This window comes from Mastomys coucha, unplaced genomic scaffold (assembly GCF_008632895.1).
Source record: "Mastomys coucha isolate ucsf_1 unplaced genomic scaffold, UCSF_Mcou_1 pScaffold19, whole genome shotgun sequence".
Classification (NCBI taxonomy): domain Eukaryota; kingdom Metazoa; phylum Chordata; class Mammalia; order Rodentia; family Muridae; genus Mastomys; species Mastomys coucha.
In genome coordinates, this window is record NW_022196901.1 from 18,802,302 (window position 1) to 18,819,430 (window position 17,129).

The window sequence follows — 17,129 nt, forward strand, 5'->3', positions numbered from 1 at the left end:
CAGAGAAAGAAATTAGGGAAACAACACCCTTCACAATAGTTACAAATAATATAAAATACCTCGGTGAATGTTTTAAGTATGGCTTAATAGGCCATCCTAGTAGGAGCGTTGAGAATAGTAGTAATGAGGGCAATGTGGACTATGTAAGCCCTGCTCAGGAGGTTTCAGGAGGGGATGAATTTTAGCAAGTGGCCTAGCAACTGTAGTGCTGTCTTGGCAAAGAACTTTGCCATTGTCCTAAAATTTTAGCAGAAGCCAAATTGAAGTGTTTTGGATCAGTGTCATTGGTAGAGGAGATTTCAAGACAGCTTAGTGTAGTGACTCTCAGAGTTATTAGTAATCAGTCTTATTCAGATATATTATGTATTAAGTTTCAGACCTGGGACAGATAGCTGAGGTGTGCCTATTTAACGTGAAATTAGGCCTGGCCTCCAGATTCTCTCAGAATCCCTCAGTCCCTGTTACAATATTTGGCAGGACAGGACAGGATTGCTCCTAGATATAGTGGAGGAGAAAGTTTATTGTAGATAAAAGAGAGAGTATAATCAGAGGCAGACACATCTGGGAGAGTCCAGAGTGGTTATGACCCTGAGCCATGTGGGGGGAGGGGAGGGGAGCCTCTCTTGAAGGGCAGGGCCCCTGGGCTGGAGAGTTCAGAGTAGGAGGGTAGACTATACCAGTCATATCCTGTAACAGGTAGGGACTGAGGGATTTGGAAGCCAGGTTTATATTCATGTTAAATAGGCACATCAGCCATTTGTCCCAGTTTTGAAACTTAACAAAATGAAAAGGAGCAAACTTGGCAAGAGAAATGCAAAATATACAGTTTGAGGAGAAAAAGCACCAGGAAGTGTAATACTGGAACCAAGTCTTGTGCTTCAGGAGATTTGAAGTTTAAAGAAAGGTTGGATTCAAAATAGAATGCAATAATTGGTACCCATCAGAGTGAGGCTGCACCCAGTTAATCTTGTAACCCAGAAGCCATCAGCAAATAAAGTGCAAGTCAAGGAGGGGATTCTGCTCCTGTCCCCAGCAAGCAGAAGAATTTGGCAGGATCAGCCACCTGGTTCTGGTTTTGTCAAGGCATAGAAATGAAAGTGATGTGGAATGTCCTTCTGCAGTTCAAGAAAGCTGCTAAGGCTAGGCTGCTGGCAGGGGAGTGTGTGCATGGAGACCCAGGGAGGCCATTGTATGAAGCCATGAAGATGACACCTGATTGCACTGAAGATCCTTAAGAACGCTCTTGGAGATACCAGAGCCAGGGGATACCTGCTTAAGTAGGGGTGCAGACAGGATGTAGAACAAGCCCAAAAGAGGAAGTGTGCTGCAGTCAGCAAAGCAGGAAAGGAAGAGGCATCTAATAAACCCTTTGACATCAAACATAGACTAGATTTAAAATTTACCCTACTGGTTTTCAGACTTACTTTGATCCAGTATTTCCTTACTATGCCTTTCTTCACTTTCAGAATTGTATATTCTGTGCCATTATATGTTGGATGTATGTGATCTCTGCTATTTGATTTTACAGGAGGTTACAGTTAAAAGATTACCTTGAGTCTCCAAGAGATTTTGGACTTTTGAGCAGTCTTAAAACTGAAAGACTGTGGGGACTTTTAAAGTTCTACTGAATGCATTTTGCATTATGATATGGCTACAAGCCTATGGGGGTCAGGGAGTGGAAGGAATGTTTGAAAGATAATGGTCTTCATAGGCTTAGGTTTGAATTCTTGGGTTCCCTGTTAATAGAACTGTTTGGAAAGGATTACAAGGGTTAGCTTTTCTGGGAAGTGGTGGCCTGTGACGTCTTTCCTGTTCTGTCCAGCAAGAAAGACGCAACCCACAACCCGAGCTCTTCCTTTTGCAGTTTATTTCAAGAACCTTTTAACAATGTTTCTCCCTCCTGCTTCTACCTCCTGCTCCTCCTGCCTGCCTCTCCTACTTCTGGCTTCTCTGCTTCTGCCTTTGGGGAGCTGTTACTTAAGCTCTGCCTTCCAGCCCACCCTCAGCCGTTGAGTACTCCCAAGCTTAGCCAATCCCAATGGGCCACGTAGCAAAAGTGGATAGGTCACCAGATGCGGAAGCAACCAATGGCAGCAAGCTTAGCCAAATGAGGGCTTGCTTATGAGACCGCTCACTCTTGGAATGGTTCTCCACAGTGGCCCCCTTTAATTCCAGCACTCGGGAGGCAGAGGCAGGTAGATCTCTGAGTTCAAGGCTAACCTGGTCTACAGAACAAGTTCCAGGACAACTAGGACTATGAAAAAAAACACTATCTCAAAAAAAAAAACAAAAACAAACCCAAAACATGAATGAATGAATGAATTAATGAATGAATGAATGAATGGTATGGCTTTGTTGGAATGGGTGTGACCTTGTTGGAGGAGGTCAAGGGGACTGAGCCCTGAGGTTTCAAAAGCCCACACCAGATCCCATCTCTGCCTGCCTGCCTGCCTGCCTGCCTGCCTGTCTGCCTGTAAATGCTTTCTTCTCTAAGTTGCTTTCGTCATAGTATCTCTTCACAGCAATGAACAGTATCTAAGGCAGCAATTTATTTTGACAAGTGTGTTGGTTTGAATAGGTATGCCCCCATAGACTTGTGTTTGAATGCTTGGATGGTAGAAAATGGCACTATTGGAAAGTGTGGCTTTGTTAGAATGGGCGTGGCCTTGTTGGAGGAATTGTTTCACTGTGGAGGTGGGCTTTGAGGTTATATATACTCAAGCTATGCCCAGTGACACACACAGTCCTCTTCTGCTGTATGTAGATCAAGATGTAGAACTCACAGCTCTGTCTTCAGCATGTTTGCCTGTGTGCCACTATGTTTTCTACCATAATGATAATGAACTACAACTCTGAACTGTAAGCCAGACCAAATTAAATGTCTTTATAAGAGTTGCTGTGGTCATGGTGTCTCTTCACAGCAATGAAACTCAAACTGAGACAACAGGCATAACCCATATCATAGCTGAAGATAATGTCGGTCAAATAAAATGTTATAATAAATATGAAAGAATAAACTAAGCCCTCTAGATTGTCTTATGGGGAATTTAAACAAAGTTACCTATTTCAGTCTGCTTTCTGCTATGGTAAAACTGTCAGGAACTGGGTAGTTCATAAATAGGGGAACTTTTGATGAAACAACAATTGAGGCAGTATTCGAGGCTGGATCACCGGGCTACTTGTTTTGTCTTCATTGGTGTCTGGTCCTTTTTCTCTGAAAACACATAAACTCTCACAAGTAATACACATCTCTGCATTAACACAAGTATGTAATGTACACTGTGCACATATCAATTTTGTATTAGTCAGGGTTTCTATTCCTGCACAAACATCATGACCAAGAGGCAAGTTGGGGAGGAAAGGGTTTATTCAGCTTACTTCCACATTGCTGTTTATCACTGAAGGAAGTCAGACTGGAACTCAAGCAGGTCAGGAAGCAGGAGCTGATGCAGAGGCCATGGAGGGATGTTCCTTACTGGCTTGCTTCTCCTGGCTTGCTCAGCCTGCTCTCTTATAGAGCCCAAGACCTCCAGCCCAGGGATGGCACCACCCACAAGGGGTCCTACTCCCTTGATCACTAATTGAGAAAATGCCCCACAGCTGGACCTCATGGAGGCACTTCCCCAACTAAGCTCCCTTCTCTGTGATAACTCCAGCCTGTGTCAAGTTGACACACAAAACCAGCCAGTACAATGATCATGGGCCCACTGTCGCACTTCTCTGGCTGTGAAGTGAGTTCCTTGGTCAGAAGCAATACTGTGTGGAATACCATGATGATAGATAAGGCATTCAGTGAGTCCACGGATGGTGGTTTTGGCAGAAGCATTACATGCAGATAGTTCTCTGCTCTATTTTTGAGCAAGTGAAAGACATCTTAAATTAGTTTGGAGTGTATAACCAAGCTTCAATATAAATCTCCATCCATGCCATATGAAAGGATGGCATATAATAAGAAGTCATGAGGATGCTATAGCCAACAAGGTTTATGGAAATGTATAGACATTTAGGTCTCAGCCAGTCTCCGAGCTGTTCCTGTGTAGAGGAATCAGCATATATATTACATGCCTTCTTGGTCTTGCTGATTTCTTTCTTCCTGTCTGCAGCCAAGATCTTGGGGGAGGGGGGTCTCCTCCTGTAAAATTTGATTTCAACAATTTGGATGTGTCTTAGGATTTTATTGCTATGAAACAGTAGTATGAACAGACACTATGACCAAGGCAACTCTTATAAGGACAACATTTAATTGGGGCTGGCTTACAGGTTAAGAGGTTCAGTCCATTACCATCAGGGCAGGAACATGGCAGTGTCCAGGCAGGCATGGTGTGGGAGGATGAGAGTTCTGGATCCCAAGGCAAACAGGTGAAGACTGGCTTCCAGGTAGCTTGGAAGAGGGTCTTAAAGCCAACACCCACAGTGGCACACTTCTTCCTACAAACCACACCTACTCCAACAAGGCCACACTTCCAAATAGTGCTACTCCCTGAGTCAAGAATGTTCAAACCGCCACGGGATGGAAAATGTAGCTTTGCTTTTCTTTTTGGAACAAATGCAAAATCTCCTCCCCAAGGCAACATACTTCCTTTTCCCCGTTATGGAATTAGGACTCCAGTAGGCTTATCTAATTGGTCCTTTCTAAAATTCAGAGGTTTTTAACAACCTTGCAACCTGTTTGACTTCTAAAAAATTCAAAGTCAGCAAAACAACATTTAATTTATCCCTGGAAGATTTTTTTAATCATCTTGTTCTATGAGCATAATTTTAAATTTTTGTTAGATCTTTCTATAATTGCTTGACCAGTAGGATTATAAATTATGTCTAACAGGTTTCATGCTATAATATCTAAAACAGTTTGTTGTGTTCCAGTGGATGCCTGAGCCGAGGCAGCATCAGTGTGCCTCGTGTTTTATCTGCAAGTGTGTTTCCTTCAGAGTGTGAGTGATAGTTCCTACAACTGCTTGTCCTGTAGGACTGTGTGCTATAACTACAACATGCTTCACATTATAACATGTAAACAACTGTTTCATTTTATTAGAGACATGTTGGAATATTGTCAGTCTCAATTTGTGCAGGCATTTCCATAATTGTCATAATTTCTACTAAATGTGCAATCTCAGAATCCTCTTTTTCAGAATTCAAGGCAGAAGCCTATTGGAATTCTGAATGTATATCAGTAGTATGATGCATTGACACATGTACATCTTAATTCTCTAAATTCCATAAACTGAAACATATAATCTAGTGTATGGCATTGTTCCCATAAGTAGAATCTAGATTCTTAGCTCAATATATTATCTTTTTATGGGCTGCCATTTTAATTCTTTAAGCCTTTGTAGATTTTTCTTATCTGGAATTGTCTCTTTTGATGTTACTGTAAATTCTAGATTGGATTTTTATGAATGTTTCCTAATTTGATTCAAAGAATCCTCCAACCTCTGTTCTATGGTCTCCAATCTAACATCTAATTTTTCAGCCTCTTCTTTCTTGAAGTCTGCCTTAATTTTTTTCTCTCCATATGTTTTATCTCTGATATCTTAGCAGTCTGATTATAAATTTAAAAAAAATTCTAAATCTTGTTTCCAATTTTACTTATCCCATTTTTTACTTCATCGCTGATATTTTAGCATTTTTCTTAGTCTGAATTATAAGTTTTCAATTTTTTTGTCTATGGCTTTATCTCTGAGAAGTCAATAGTACTATTAAGGTGAAAATAAGGATTATTAGTGTGGTAATAGTCATAATCAGTAATATGCCAGTTCCAGCTTAGATGCATCTGTTTCTCTTTTGTGTCTTTGAGCCATTTAAAAGAGATCAGATAAACTAGACAACCTCTGTCATTGTTCCTTTCTTGTTTATAGTTACCATTTTGAATTATTTATGTGTATATGTAAAATTTAAATCCAGTTTTCTTCCCTTTTCAGCCTTAAAACAATTTTTTTACCTTCTCGGAAGTTTTGGTTCTTTTGGATTCTTTTTGTGTGTTCTTCTTTGTCTCCCTTCATTGTTTAGCTCAGGACACTGACATACATGGTCCTTGGCTCTCTAGCTAACAGGGAAGGGCGAATCGCAGAAAAACCTCAGTTTTGTCTTTAGGCCACTGTAGTCCTGGGCCCTTGTATGTGCAGCACATACTCACAAATGCCTCCTATGGCTTTCCCCCACTCTGAGGTGGCTGTAGTCCAGCTGTTTGAGAGCTGTGTTTTGAACTTCTGTGTTCCTGCTCTGTGTTCACAGGAGGAGTGACCCCTCAGGCTCTGTCTCCCTGCCCTCCAGCTAGCCTAGCTGTGCTCAGTGAGTTCTCCTGCTTCCATTCTAATCTTAGAAGGGCTGCCTTTGGCTCTTGCTGTAGCAACAGGGGTGTAATTCCTGCCCCAGGGTTATTTAGTTAGTCTGAGAGAGAATGCAGGCTCAGAGGTGCTCTGGAGCACAGCAGGGCCCTTTGTTCCCTACTTTCTACCCATGACTCGCTCTAATAACTGAATATGAATGAAAAGTTTTGAATTACATTCCTTCCATGTTGAGTGCCATCTGTATAAAGGCGAGTTTTTCTTCCTGGCACCAAGCCACGCCCCCCCATTGCCCCCCCCCAAAAAAAAACAACTCAGAGACTCAAAATATATTTATAAATACCTTGGCCTTATGCTTTGGTTGATTCCCTGCTTAGATTATAACTTAATATCCTATTCATTTTAATCTAAGTTCTGCCACATGGCTAGTTATTTCTGCCCAGATCCCAGGCTCTGTCCTCCATATTATATTCCCTGGTGAATATCCCACATGTCTCTCTCCCAGAATCCTTTTTGCCTACCAGATGTCCCATCGTCCATTCTACCCCTTCCTATAGGCCATAGGTTTTTTGTTTTGTTTTGTTTTGTTTATTGACAGTACATTAGAGATTCTGTCTGCACTACTTTGCATATTTTACTATGGCATATGGCAAGTCACCCAAGGACTGCTGCTTGTTTTGCACCCTTCCTAATTGTGATCAGACAATGAACCTTTAAAAGCTCAGTTTTATGGAAGTAACAATAGCTTTAGGGGCTAACAATCTGCATAAGATTCTAAGTATTGGCTCACAAAACTTATTAACAAATCTTGAAATAGACTGTAAATTTGAAGTTTTGTTTCTCTTTTAGTCTGCTGTGGGTGGCTCCTTTCCTTTTTCCTAAGTATTAGCATCTTACTTGGATTTTTATTCACAGAATAAAGTAGGATTGGTGGAATGGCTTAATGGGTAAGAGCACTTGCTGTGAAAGCAAGAGGCGCTGGTTTCAAATTCCCACTGAAAAGCCCACAGCCAAGTGCATTTGTAAGTGAGTGGAGGGTGGAGAGATCAGGTCCTGAGAGTGCTCTGGCTCTCCAGCTCACCTAGACAGCTAGCTTTATGTTCATTGAGAGATTCAGTCAGTGAGTGGAGGGAGGTGGAGGAGCGAGACAATGGATATCCTTTTTTGGCCAGTGTATGCACATATGTGTGTACACACATATGCATGCATGCATGCACATTCACACTCACATAAGCACAACATAGCTAATTAAATAGTAGAAAATGTCAAGTTCTCAAAAACTGTATTAGTAAAATACTTAATTTTAATTAATATTAATATTAATATTAATTAATTTTAATTAATAATTTTAATTGGGAAAACTTAAAATTTGCAAAAACTGTATCTGCTAAGCTACTAAACTATTATTGATTTGCAACAAGATTTGTAAACCACTCTTTACAGTATGGGGCTGTAAAGATGGTTCAACAAAGGACTCAGGTTCAATTCCCATCACCTACATGGCATTTTAAAACCATCCCAATCCCTGGGGATTGGCATCCTCATCTGACTCCCTCAGGTAGAATGTTGTACACAAACACTCTTACAATCAAAACACCCATACACATAACGTTTAAACTTTAAAAAAAAAAAATAGAATATGTTACCTCCCAGTAGAATACTGGTTGCAAATGCTAGGCACCAAATTTTCAGTGAGCTCTATAAATAATATCTTTTGCTTCATTGTGGATTTATTTTTGAGATATCCAGCAAAGACATTGCTTTTTCTTTCAAAGTCATCTATAAGGTGCTAACCCTGATGTCTTTCCAGTACTCCTTTCTTTAAAAGTCATCTATAAGGTGCTGACCCTGATGTCTTTCCTTTTTTTCTTCCTTTTGAGGTTTGTTACTGCAGACACACCTCCTTCACGCAGCCTAGAGTGTCACTGCTGTTGTCTTGGTCAGAAATTAGCTTAGAAATGGCTGCTATCCAGTTTCTATCAGAAGGGTGTTTGTGAGACAAGCTATTTAAGGAAAGATTGCTGAAGAGTCAGTTCATTTACTCTGAGTGTCTGAATCCTTTCTGGCTCCCATTATGGCTATGACAGCTACTTTTTTTTGGATAATGTGCCATATTCTGGATTTTACCAAGCATTGATAAATTAGAAAAATCAAATATAGACTACAGTGTTTGAAAAATTATATGCATATGCTATTATTAATTTAATTGCCCCTCTCCCCCACCCCCACCCCCCATTGAAAGCTAACAATAAAGGCCTTAGAATGTATGACAGGAAAGAAGGTTTTGGCTTCCCTGAAGGACTAGTAGACTCTATTGACAATCAAAGCAAGCTAGGATGCCTTCCGTACACAGCCCAGCCTGGCTGGCCTCAGAGGACTCTCCTCAGCCTCTCGCCACTCTGCAGCCTTGTGTTTTGTTTTTCAGGATAGGGTCTCTCTGGAGTCTCGGCTGACCTTTATATACCAGACTTGTTTTTAATACACTAACTTGTGTTTCTCCTGGCTGTTGGAAGTATAGTGCTAAGTTTTGATACTATGTAACAGACACTCTGTAAATCCACTCTAAAGTGTGTAGAAAGGATATAAGTGGAAAATATATACAGGCATTACAGCATTTGGTAGGTTCCTACTTTGTTATACTTAATATTGCTGAGCTACAACCAATGAGCTCATTTTTATCTTTTTTTTTTCCAGAGCTAAGAATCGAACCCAGGGCCTTGCGCTTGCTAGGCAAGCGCTCTACCACTGAGCTAAATCCCCAACCCCATGAGCTCATTTTTATATGCTTTTTTTTTCTTTTTACTAGAGAACATTATGCGATGTGATCCTTATGGTCCAGGAAAGAAAGATACCTGCTCACCGTGTTGTCCTGGCTGCAGCCAGTCACTTTTTTAACTTAATGTTCACAAGTAAGTATTTTTAGGTAAAAACTATTGTATTTTTCTATGAGAATTGGGTAGAGTCTAAATAAACATTTTTTCCTAGTTTTTAAAGCTTTTTAGAACTTAAGGCTACAAGACAGTAAAGAGAATGAGAGTGGTCAGCTGTGTTGTTGGTCACACAGTGAGTGCTCCTTCATTGGCCCCAAGTGGAGGATAGCAGGACATGAGACACACTGTAATGGAAAGGCACACTGTTGTTAGCTGAGGCCTAGAACCTGATTACACCCTTCAGTATTGCCTTATGAGGTGTGTTTTGTTGATCTCAGAGAGGAGCCTGCTATGTAGCCAAGGCAGGGCTTGGGACTTTCAGTCCAAAGCACTGGGATTGCAGGTGTGCATCACTATGCCCATCCTCGTCTGTGATCTTCATCCAGTTAAGTAATGCACCTGCCTCGGGTTTGCTTCATCCAGTTAAGTAATGTACCTGCCTCGGGTTTGCGTCATCCAGTTAAATAATGTACCTGCCTCGGGTTTGCTTCATCCAGTTAAATAATGTACCTGCCTCTGAGAATTTGGAGGGATATTAGAGAAGAGTGAGGCTGAATTATTTTAAGTCTTGGAAGGAAAAAAAAATCTAATTTTCTGTCTTTCTCATTTACACTTGAGGAAGCACTTAGATCAATTCAACAGGTGCTACTAACATAAGTTTTTGTATTTATTCCCTTTAGAAATAACAGTCCTAGTCCTCACTGTATGTACTATCACCTGGTATGGGTGGTTCCTCAGTTAAACCTGTGGTAGTGCTGGTATCATTCATGTTTATTCTCTTCTTTCAGCTAACATGCTTGAATCTAAGTCCTTTGAAGTAGAACTCAAAGATGCTGAACCTGATATTATTGAACAACTGGTGGAATTTGCTTACACTGCTAGGTGAGTTAAAAAGAATCATTCTGCCGGGCGGTGGTGGCACATGCCTTTAAGCCCAGCACTTGGGAAGCAGAGGCAGGCGGATTTCTAAGTTCGAGGCCAGCCTGGTCTACAGAGTGAGTTCCAGGACGGCCAGGACTACATAGAGAAACCCTGTCTCGAAAAACCAAAAAAAAAAAAAAAAAAAAAAAAAAAAAAAAAAAAAAAAAAGAATCATTCTTTTGGGGGAAGTAAAATTGGGGTCAGACACAGAAAAACATCATTGTAACAAATTGGTTTGCTCCTGACTGTAATGGAGGAGTTAAAGGGATCCTAATGTCATAGGAGAGTATACTCCACAGTAATATTATTTAAGCAATTAAAAATTGTATGAAATTAATATTCCCTTTAACTTACAGAATTTCTGTGAATAGCAACAATGTTCAGTCTTTGTTAGATGCAGCAAATCAGTACCAGATTGAACCTGTGAAGAAAATGTGTGTTGATTTTTTGAAAGAACAAGTTGATGCTTCAAATTGTCTTGGTAAGAAATACCAGATTTCTGGCTTTTTTTTTTTTTGTAATCCTCATTGTTTATTTAAATAAAGAAAAAAAACATATTGGTAAGACTCTTCATTTAACTTTAAAGATGCTGCCCAATGAAACATTTTTAAATTTTAAACATAAAATTGAAAAAAAAAACTTTTTTTAAAGGCAGCAATAAGCTCAATAGATACAGCGTTACTATTTTCTAAAATTACTATAGCTTTTACAATTAGCTTTTCTTTATCAAAGACAAGGATTAAGAATGCCATCCATTTGTGGTAGCGTTCTATGAAAAGCATGACCATTTCTCAGTGAAGACTGTATATAACTTCTTGACCTGAGTCCTGTAGTCATCTGTGGCTTGCTTGGAGCACCATGCTGTCTCTCCATTGTCAACAGAGAAATCATGAACTAAGGTGCTAGTTGAAGAGCTGCTGTAGTTCTTCATTTGAAGCTATTGGCTCTAGCAAATAAGTTATTCTTGAAAAAATCAGAGAAAGTAATTCAGTTTTCTAAGTTTTGTGTGCATTTTACTGAGGGATGATCTTTAGTGCCAACGAACACTCATTCTTTGTAATTCTGTTTTCCTACCCTGCTGTAATTCACAGGCCTCAGGGAAAGAGTAGTTTGGAGATCCAGGACAGAACAAAGTAGAATCAAGGGAATAGAGGCCTGGAACTAAGTCAACCCTGAGATTTCTGACTCAAGGGAAAGATAGGGCATGCTGGTGACAGGAAAGTGCGAGATGCTTGGGCCTCTTCTGTCCCACTTCTACATATTCTTTCCTCAGGGCAGTTGTACTCTGCAGCACACATACACTGTGAACCCCGGGAGGGAAATGTGGAAGGCAGTCAAAAAGGAAACAGGATAGTTGTAGAAAAGAATAAATATCAGATGAAAGGAATAAAAATGAGACTGGTCTAGTGTCCAGAAAAGGAACTGTAGTTGATGGAGTGGGACAAATAGCTATAGAGGTGAGCATACTGATGGGATTGTGGTGTTAGCCATGAGTCAACATGGTAGAAGGAAGTAAACACTGCCTTGTGTTCAGCTATATGTCAGGCACTCTCTGCTGAGATCCCATTTCTGTACTATTGTTTACAGCTCTATTCTTCTAGCTTTTATTTCTAATGTTAAGATATTTTTCCTTGTATAAGAAAACAATCTGACACTGAAAAGGAAAATAAAAAATTCAACATGAACTTGCCCACGTAAACCTGGGATTGAAAGAGTTAAATTTGAGACCGGTGTTAGAGAGGATTACCAAAAACCACAGGGGCCAGGCCTGTGAATACAGATCAAAGTAAACTGTTAGGAGGGCTGACAGGTCAGGGAGACTTAAAACACAGAGATAGGGCAACTAATGCAAGGATGTGTCCAGTGCCCAGGTCAGGAAGACATAAAACATGAAGATAGGGACGTGTTCGGACATTGAGTGATGGACCATGGGCCATCTGGTTTTCTTAGGTATTAGCTAAAGGTCATTAGGAACCTTGAATAAGCACTCCTTTTTCACTCTCCTTTTTAGGAATTCTCAACTCTAATCTGCACGAACTACATTTAAAATAACCAATCAAGTATAGCCACCCTGATTCCTTTGTTCCCTCAGACCTTTTTCCTATATATATATATCCCCTAACCCCAGAGCCTCGAATCGCATTCCCGGAGCTCCGAATAAAAACTACCTCTCCTCGTGTTTTCTGGGTGCACGTCTCCTAGGACTTGAGTGAGAACTCCCTATGGGGTCTTTCAACACCATGTGTTTACAGAAGGGATTTACTTTCAACCTCCTTGGGGGTGAGGAAGCTGGAGAGATATCTTATGAGTTAAGAGTATTTGCTGTTGTTGCACAAGACTCAGGTTTGGTTCCCAGCACTCAGCATGTCTATAACTCTGGTTTCAGGGTATCCTTCACACATACATACAGTTACACATATATGTGCAGGTAGACACACAAATACATAAACTGTAAAAAGCAAAACTTTTCAAAAAACATTTTTGGAATAACTCTTAGCACTGTAAATTTATTGGCATGAATCAACTGCAATCAAAAATGTCTTTTTAAGAAAAGTCCTAGAGATAGTAGTACAAAATATAGTATGTAGAACCCAAGGTGAATTTTTGCTGTGTATTGTGTCTTGTGCTTCTAAAGGGAGCATACTGACATTTGCCTACTTCTTGCTGCCATTTTGTGTGGTTTCTGTTTGTTTTTGTGGTACTTGAAATTGAATTCAGGGCCTTGGATATGCTAGGTAAGCATTCTGCTGTTAAGCTGTCATCACTGTTAACAAAGCTGATAGATAAAGTGACCTCAGTGATCTAGAAAAGAGCCTGTGACAAAGACAGACTTCAATTAGGCATGATGGTTGAGATAGGAAGATAGCCCCTAGTTTAAGGCCAGCCTGGGCTACAGTATAAGACCTTGTCCCTCAGTAACTTGGTAGAGGTGGGATGAGAAGACCTGCTTCTGCCTGATTTCTCTGTGGATCTGAGCATAGCTGTCATGCCAGCCAGTTAGAGAACTCTTGCCTAACATTTCCTTTTGCTTCTCCACTGCTCAAGATTTCTACACAATCTAAATTCCACAGTGCTAAGGGAACCCATGGAAACTGAATGAATTGGGCAAAATTCAGTCACACATGATGAAACATATGTCTGTTATCCAGTACTGAGAGAGCAGAAGCAGATTCAAGACCAGCTTGGTTTATATAGCTAATGCAGGCTAGCCAAGGCTGTATAAGTGAGACCTGGTCTCAAAATAAAAAAAAATTGTACAGAGAGAGACAGAATAACATTCAACAGCCAAAATGAATAGCTTCTCAGGGAAATTTTAATGTAAGAAATAGGAAGAAAATTAAAAATAGAAAAGATATTTGAAGGGGAATAAGCCCTATGCCTTTTCAGTCTTGACATTTAATCAATTGAACAGTAAAGTAAATACCCGCTAAAATTCAAACTAAAGATGAATTGGGAAACTATCTCATGTGGGATACAAAACTATAAATAAGAGAAACCCATTCCTGAAAGATGAAAGAACCATTAAAGGAAGAAGCAGGGCACTGGTGTGAGACAGGATCCCAAGGAGCATAGAAGCAAGAAAACCAACAAACCGCAAAGCAAGAGTCACTGGGACCTTACGGGACCTTACAGTGTCAGTCCAGGTACAAGGTCTGCCTCATGAGCCATGAGCTCTAAAGATGGAGAGCTTGGATCTGAGGTGATGAGAATGGCTTGGAGCTGGAGAAGGATCACACTGGAGGGTAGGCATGTGCTGAATGTGACTGGTGGTAGGTGGGTTACATGTAGTTACCATCAAAACTTAGGTTTTTAGAGATAAATGTGTGTTAGGTTACGGAAACCAAACTGCTCTTTCTGTCCTAGTATGGTTGAATATGAAGTGTCCCACAAAAGTTTGGTCTCTAACTATCAAGGGATGATTATGTCCTGAGAGTACCAGCTTCATCAATAAGATGAAAAACCTGGTTAGGTTTTTTACTGATGGCAACATAAGCTGACATTTTGTTTTTTGAGACAGGGTCTGTACCTTTGGCTGACTTGGGAACTGGATATGTACACCAGAGCTAGTCTTGAACTTAGACACATTCACCTGCCCCGCCCACACCCACTGAGGGCTGGGATTCAAGGCAAAGGCTACAGTGCCTGTAACATGAGATGGCTTTTGTTGTTTTAAGCAGAAAAGGAATTTGAGAGGCTGTGATAGATAACTCATAATTGCCCAGATACCTCAAAATAAATAAATAAATAAATAAATAAATAAAATAAAATAAAACTTAGGAAAAGTAGAATTTGACTAACAAAACTTTAAAGTCATTACAGAATGTTTATACTGTGATCAGAAGAATGAATCCATTGGAGAGTTTATATAGACTGACCAACAACAGAAAACATTGTGCTCCTTAAAAGGAAAAGTGCACAGGGCCTGACCCCCAGCAGTAGCACAGCAGGCAGGAGATAGCTTCAGAAGGGTGTCTGTTTGTTTCAGCACCATTTTCAACACTTGGAAAGTTAACTGAATAAAAGAAACCTAGAGAAATATTAGAAATTAACTTACAGGCTTATTGAAAAGCATAATTACACAGTAAATCAGACACTTTCAAATGTAACCAAAGGATTTTTTTTTAAAAGATTTATTTATTATATACAAATAACACTGTAGCTCTCTCCAGACGCACCAGAAGAAGGCATCAGATCTCATTACAGATGGTTGTGAGCCACCATGTGTTTGCCGGGATTTGAACTCAGGACCTTTGGAAGAGCAGTCAATGAGTGCTCTTAACTGCTGAGCCATCTCTCCAACCCCCAGGAATTTTTTTTTTTAAGAAAGAAATTTACTCTAAGTCTTTCTTACTTAAGCATCCTGTGCAAAGAGATAAGAAAAGTTCTTAATATTTAATAAAAGTACAAGTATTTCTTTGTAAAAAGATTTATGTGTATGTGCATATATGTACATGTACCAGGTGTGTGCCTGGTACCCTCAGAAGACAGGAGAGTATTGGATCCTCTGGAACAGATGGTTATGAGCCTCCATGTGGGTGCATGGAACTGAACCCAGATCAGCTTCAAGAACTGCAAGTTCTTCTAACCACTATACAGTCTCTCCAGACCCAGTATTCCTTTTGTAAAACTTTCTTTTGGAAGTTAAAAAAAAAAAAAAAAAAAAAAAAAAAAGAGGCAGACTTTATCTGTGGTCAGAAAGACAATAGCTAATTAGAAAACTGTGAATGTCTGGTTAAGAAGGAAAGCTCAAAGTAGTACCAAGATCAGGGAAGGTAGGTGACAAGAGCAGATCTGTAGTTGGGAAGGTAGGTGACAAGAGCAGATCTGTAACTGGGAAGGTAGGTGACAAGAGCAGATCTGTAGTTGGGAAGGTAGGTGACAAGAGCAGATCTGTAGTTGGGAAGGTAGGTGACAAGAGCAGATCTGTAGTTGGGAAGGTAGGTGACAAGACCAAGCAGTCTTTGGAAGCAGGAAGCCTGGAACTGTAACCTCAGACAGCTGGAAAGATTTTAGATGGGATGTTTCATCAGTTAATGCTAGTGAGCATCAAAAGTTGAGATTAACTTTCATTATTTTTATTTGATGTCAGTAAATAAGGTTCCCAGAAATAGGATTAGCATAATGCCAGCTTTGAACAAAGAATGTGTGTATATAAATGTGCATAAAACTCCCGTTTCCCTTAGAACCATTATTGTTTTTAGTGTAAAGTTATTTCAGATTCAGCAAAGAATGTCTTTTTTAAAAGAATTCCTCCCTTCTCCAACCTAAGGTAATGATAATGGGCCAGAGAGGTGGCTCAGTGGTTAAGGGCACTTGTTGATCTTGCAGAAGATTTGTGTTCAGTTTCCAGCACCCACGTACCAGCTCACAACTGTCTGTAACTCTAGTTCTTAAGGTCTAACACCTTCTTTTGGCCTTTGTAGACACTACTTGCACATGGTATGCAGACATACACAGGCAACACACACATACACATACAGTAAAAATCTTTGTTTAAATGATGATAATAGAGGAGAAGATTAATGTGTGTGATGATAGGCAATTTAGCATAAACCTGAAACTATCCTCTAAAGTTTATTAGTAATAGATTTACTCAGAAATTCACCCTTCAATTATTTCACTGTCAAAGATTACTAACGAGCTAAAATATGAACATACTTAAAGTCATAGAAATAGTCTCTACAATTTCAGTATATGTGATATTTTTAAGCAAATGAAAAGGCTTTAGCTTATGGTGGCACATGGCTGTAATCCTAGCACCCAAGAGGCTAAGGCAAAAGGATTATGAGTTTAAGGCAAATCTAGACTACATATTGAGAATTCATTCACAAGCAAGTTAGTAATTAAACCATAAACCACAGGCGAAATCTAGTCATCTCACTGGTGTGAGCAAATATATATAGACGTAATATGCTTTTTACCATGAATGTTCAGAATGCCTTGGGAACAAGTCAGTTCATTTATACAAGGAGATGAAAGGTACCAGCTACATTAGCAAATTGGCTAGTGGTGATGGGAGTAATTATGAAAACATCAAAACTATGTACTGGCCAGACATGGTGCCCTTAATCCCTTCACTTGGGAGGCAGAGGCAATCAGATCTCTCTGACTTGAGACCAGCCTGTCAAGTTCCAGCCAGTCAGGGCTACAAAGACAAAATAACAACAACTCAGCTCATAACATCTTAATAAACACTAATTAACTCTGGCAAGGTGGTACACCATCAGATTGAGGACTGACTAAAGTTGGCTTGCAGACTGTACTTTACCTCCTTATATAGAATGTAAACTCCTTCTAAAACAAAGTAGAAAAATTGGGAAAATGCTGAATAAAAAATATTCAAAGCTTATAAGGGAGAAAAGGTATATTTATATTAGAGAGTATAAGGAAAGATGACTGCCATAAATAATTAACAGTGGGATAAAATCAAACTGTCATGTTCTTTTGTTAATTGGCTGTGTTGTGGATTAGTGTACCCATCGCCAGGAGACAA

At 39.8% G+C, this 17,129-nt stretch overlaps 1 protein-coding gene across 1 annotated transcript in view; it reads left to right on the forward strand.

Annotated features, from left to right (window-relative positions):
• Window positions 1-17,129, forward strand: part of Klhl7 (kelch like family member 7) — a 61,154-nt gene that overhangs the window by 19,498 nt on the left and 24,527 nt on the right. The window contains exons 2-4 of the mRNA XM_031380132.1: window positions 9,091-9,193; window positions 10,003-10,096; window positions 10,492-10,616. Of these exons, the coding sequence (XP_031235992.1) occupies window positions 9,091-9,193; window positions 10,003-10,096; window positions 10,492-10,616 (322 nt within the window). The remainder of the gene's footprint in view (window positions 1-9,090; window positions 9,194-10,002; window positions 10,097-10,491; window positions 10,617-17,129) is intronic.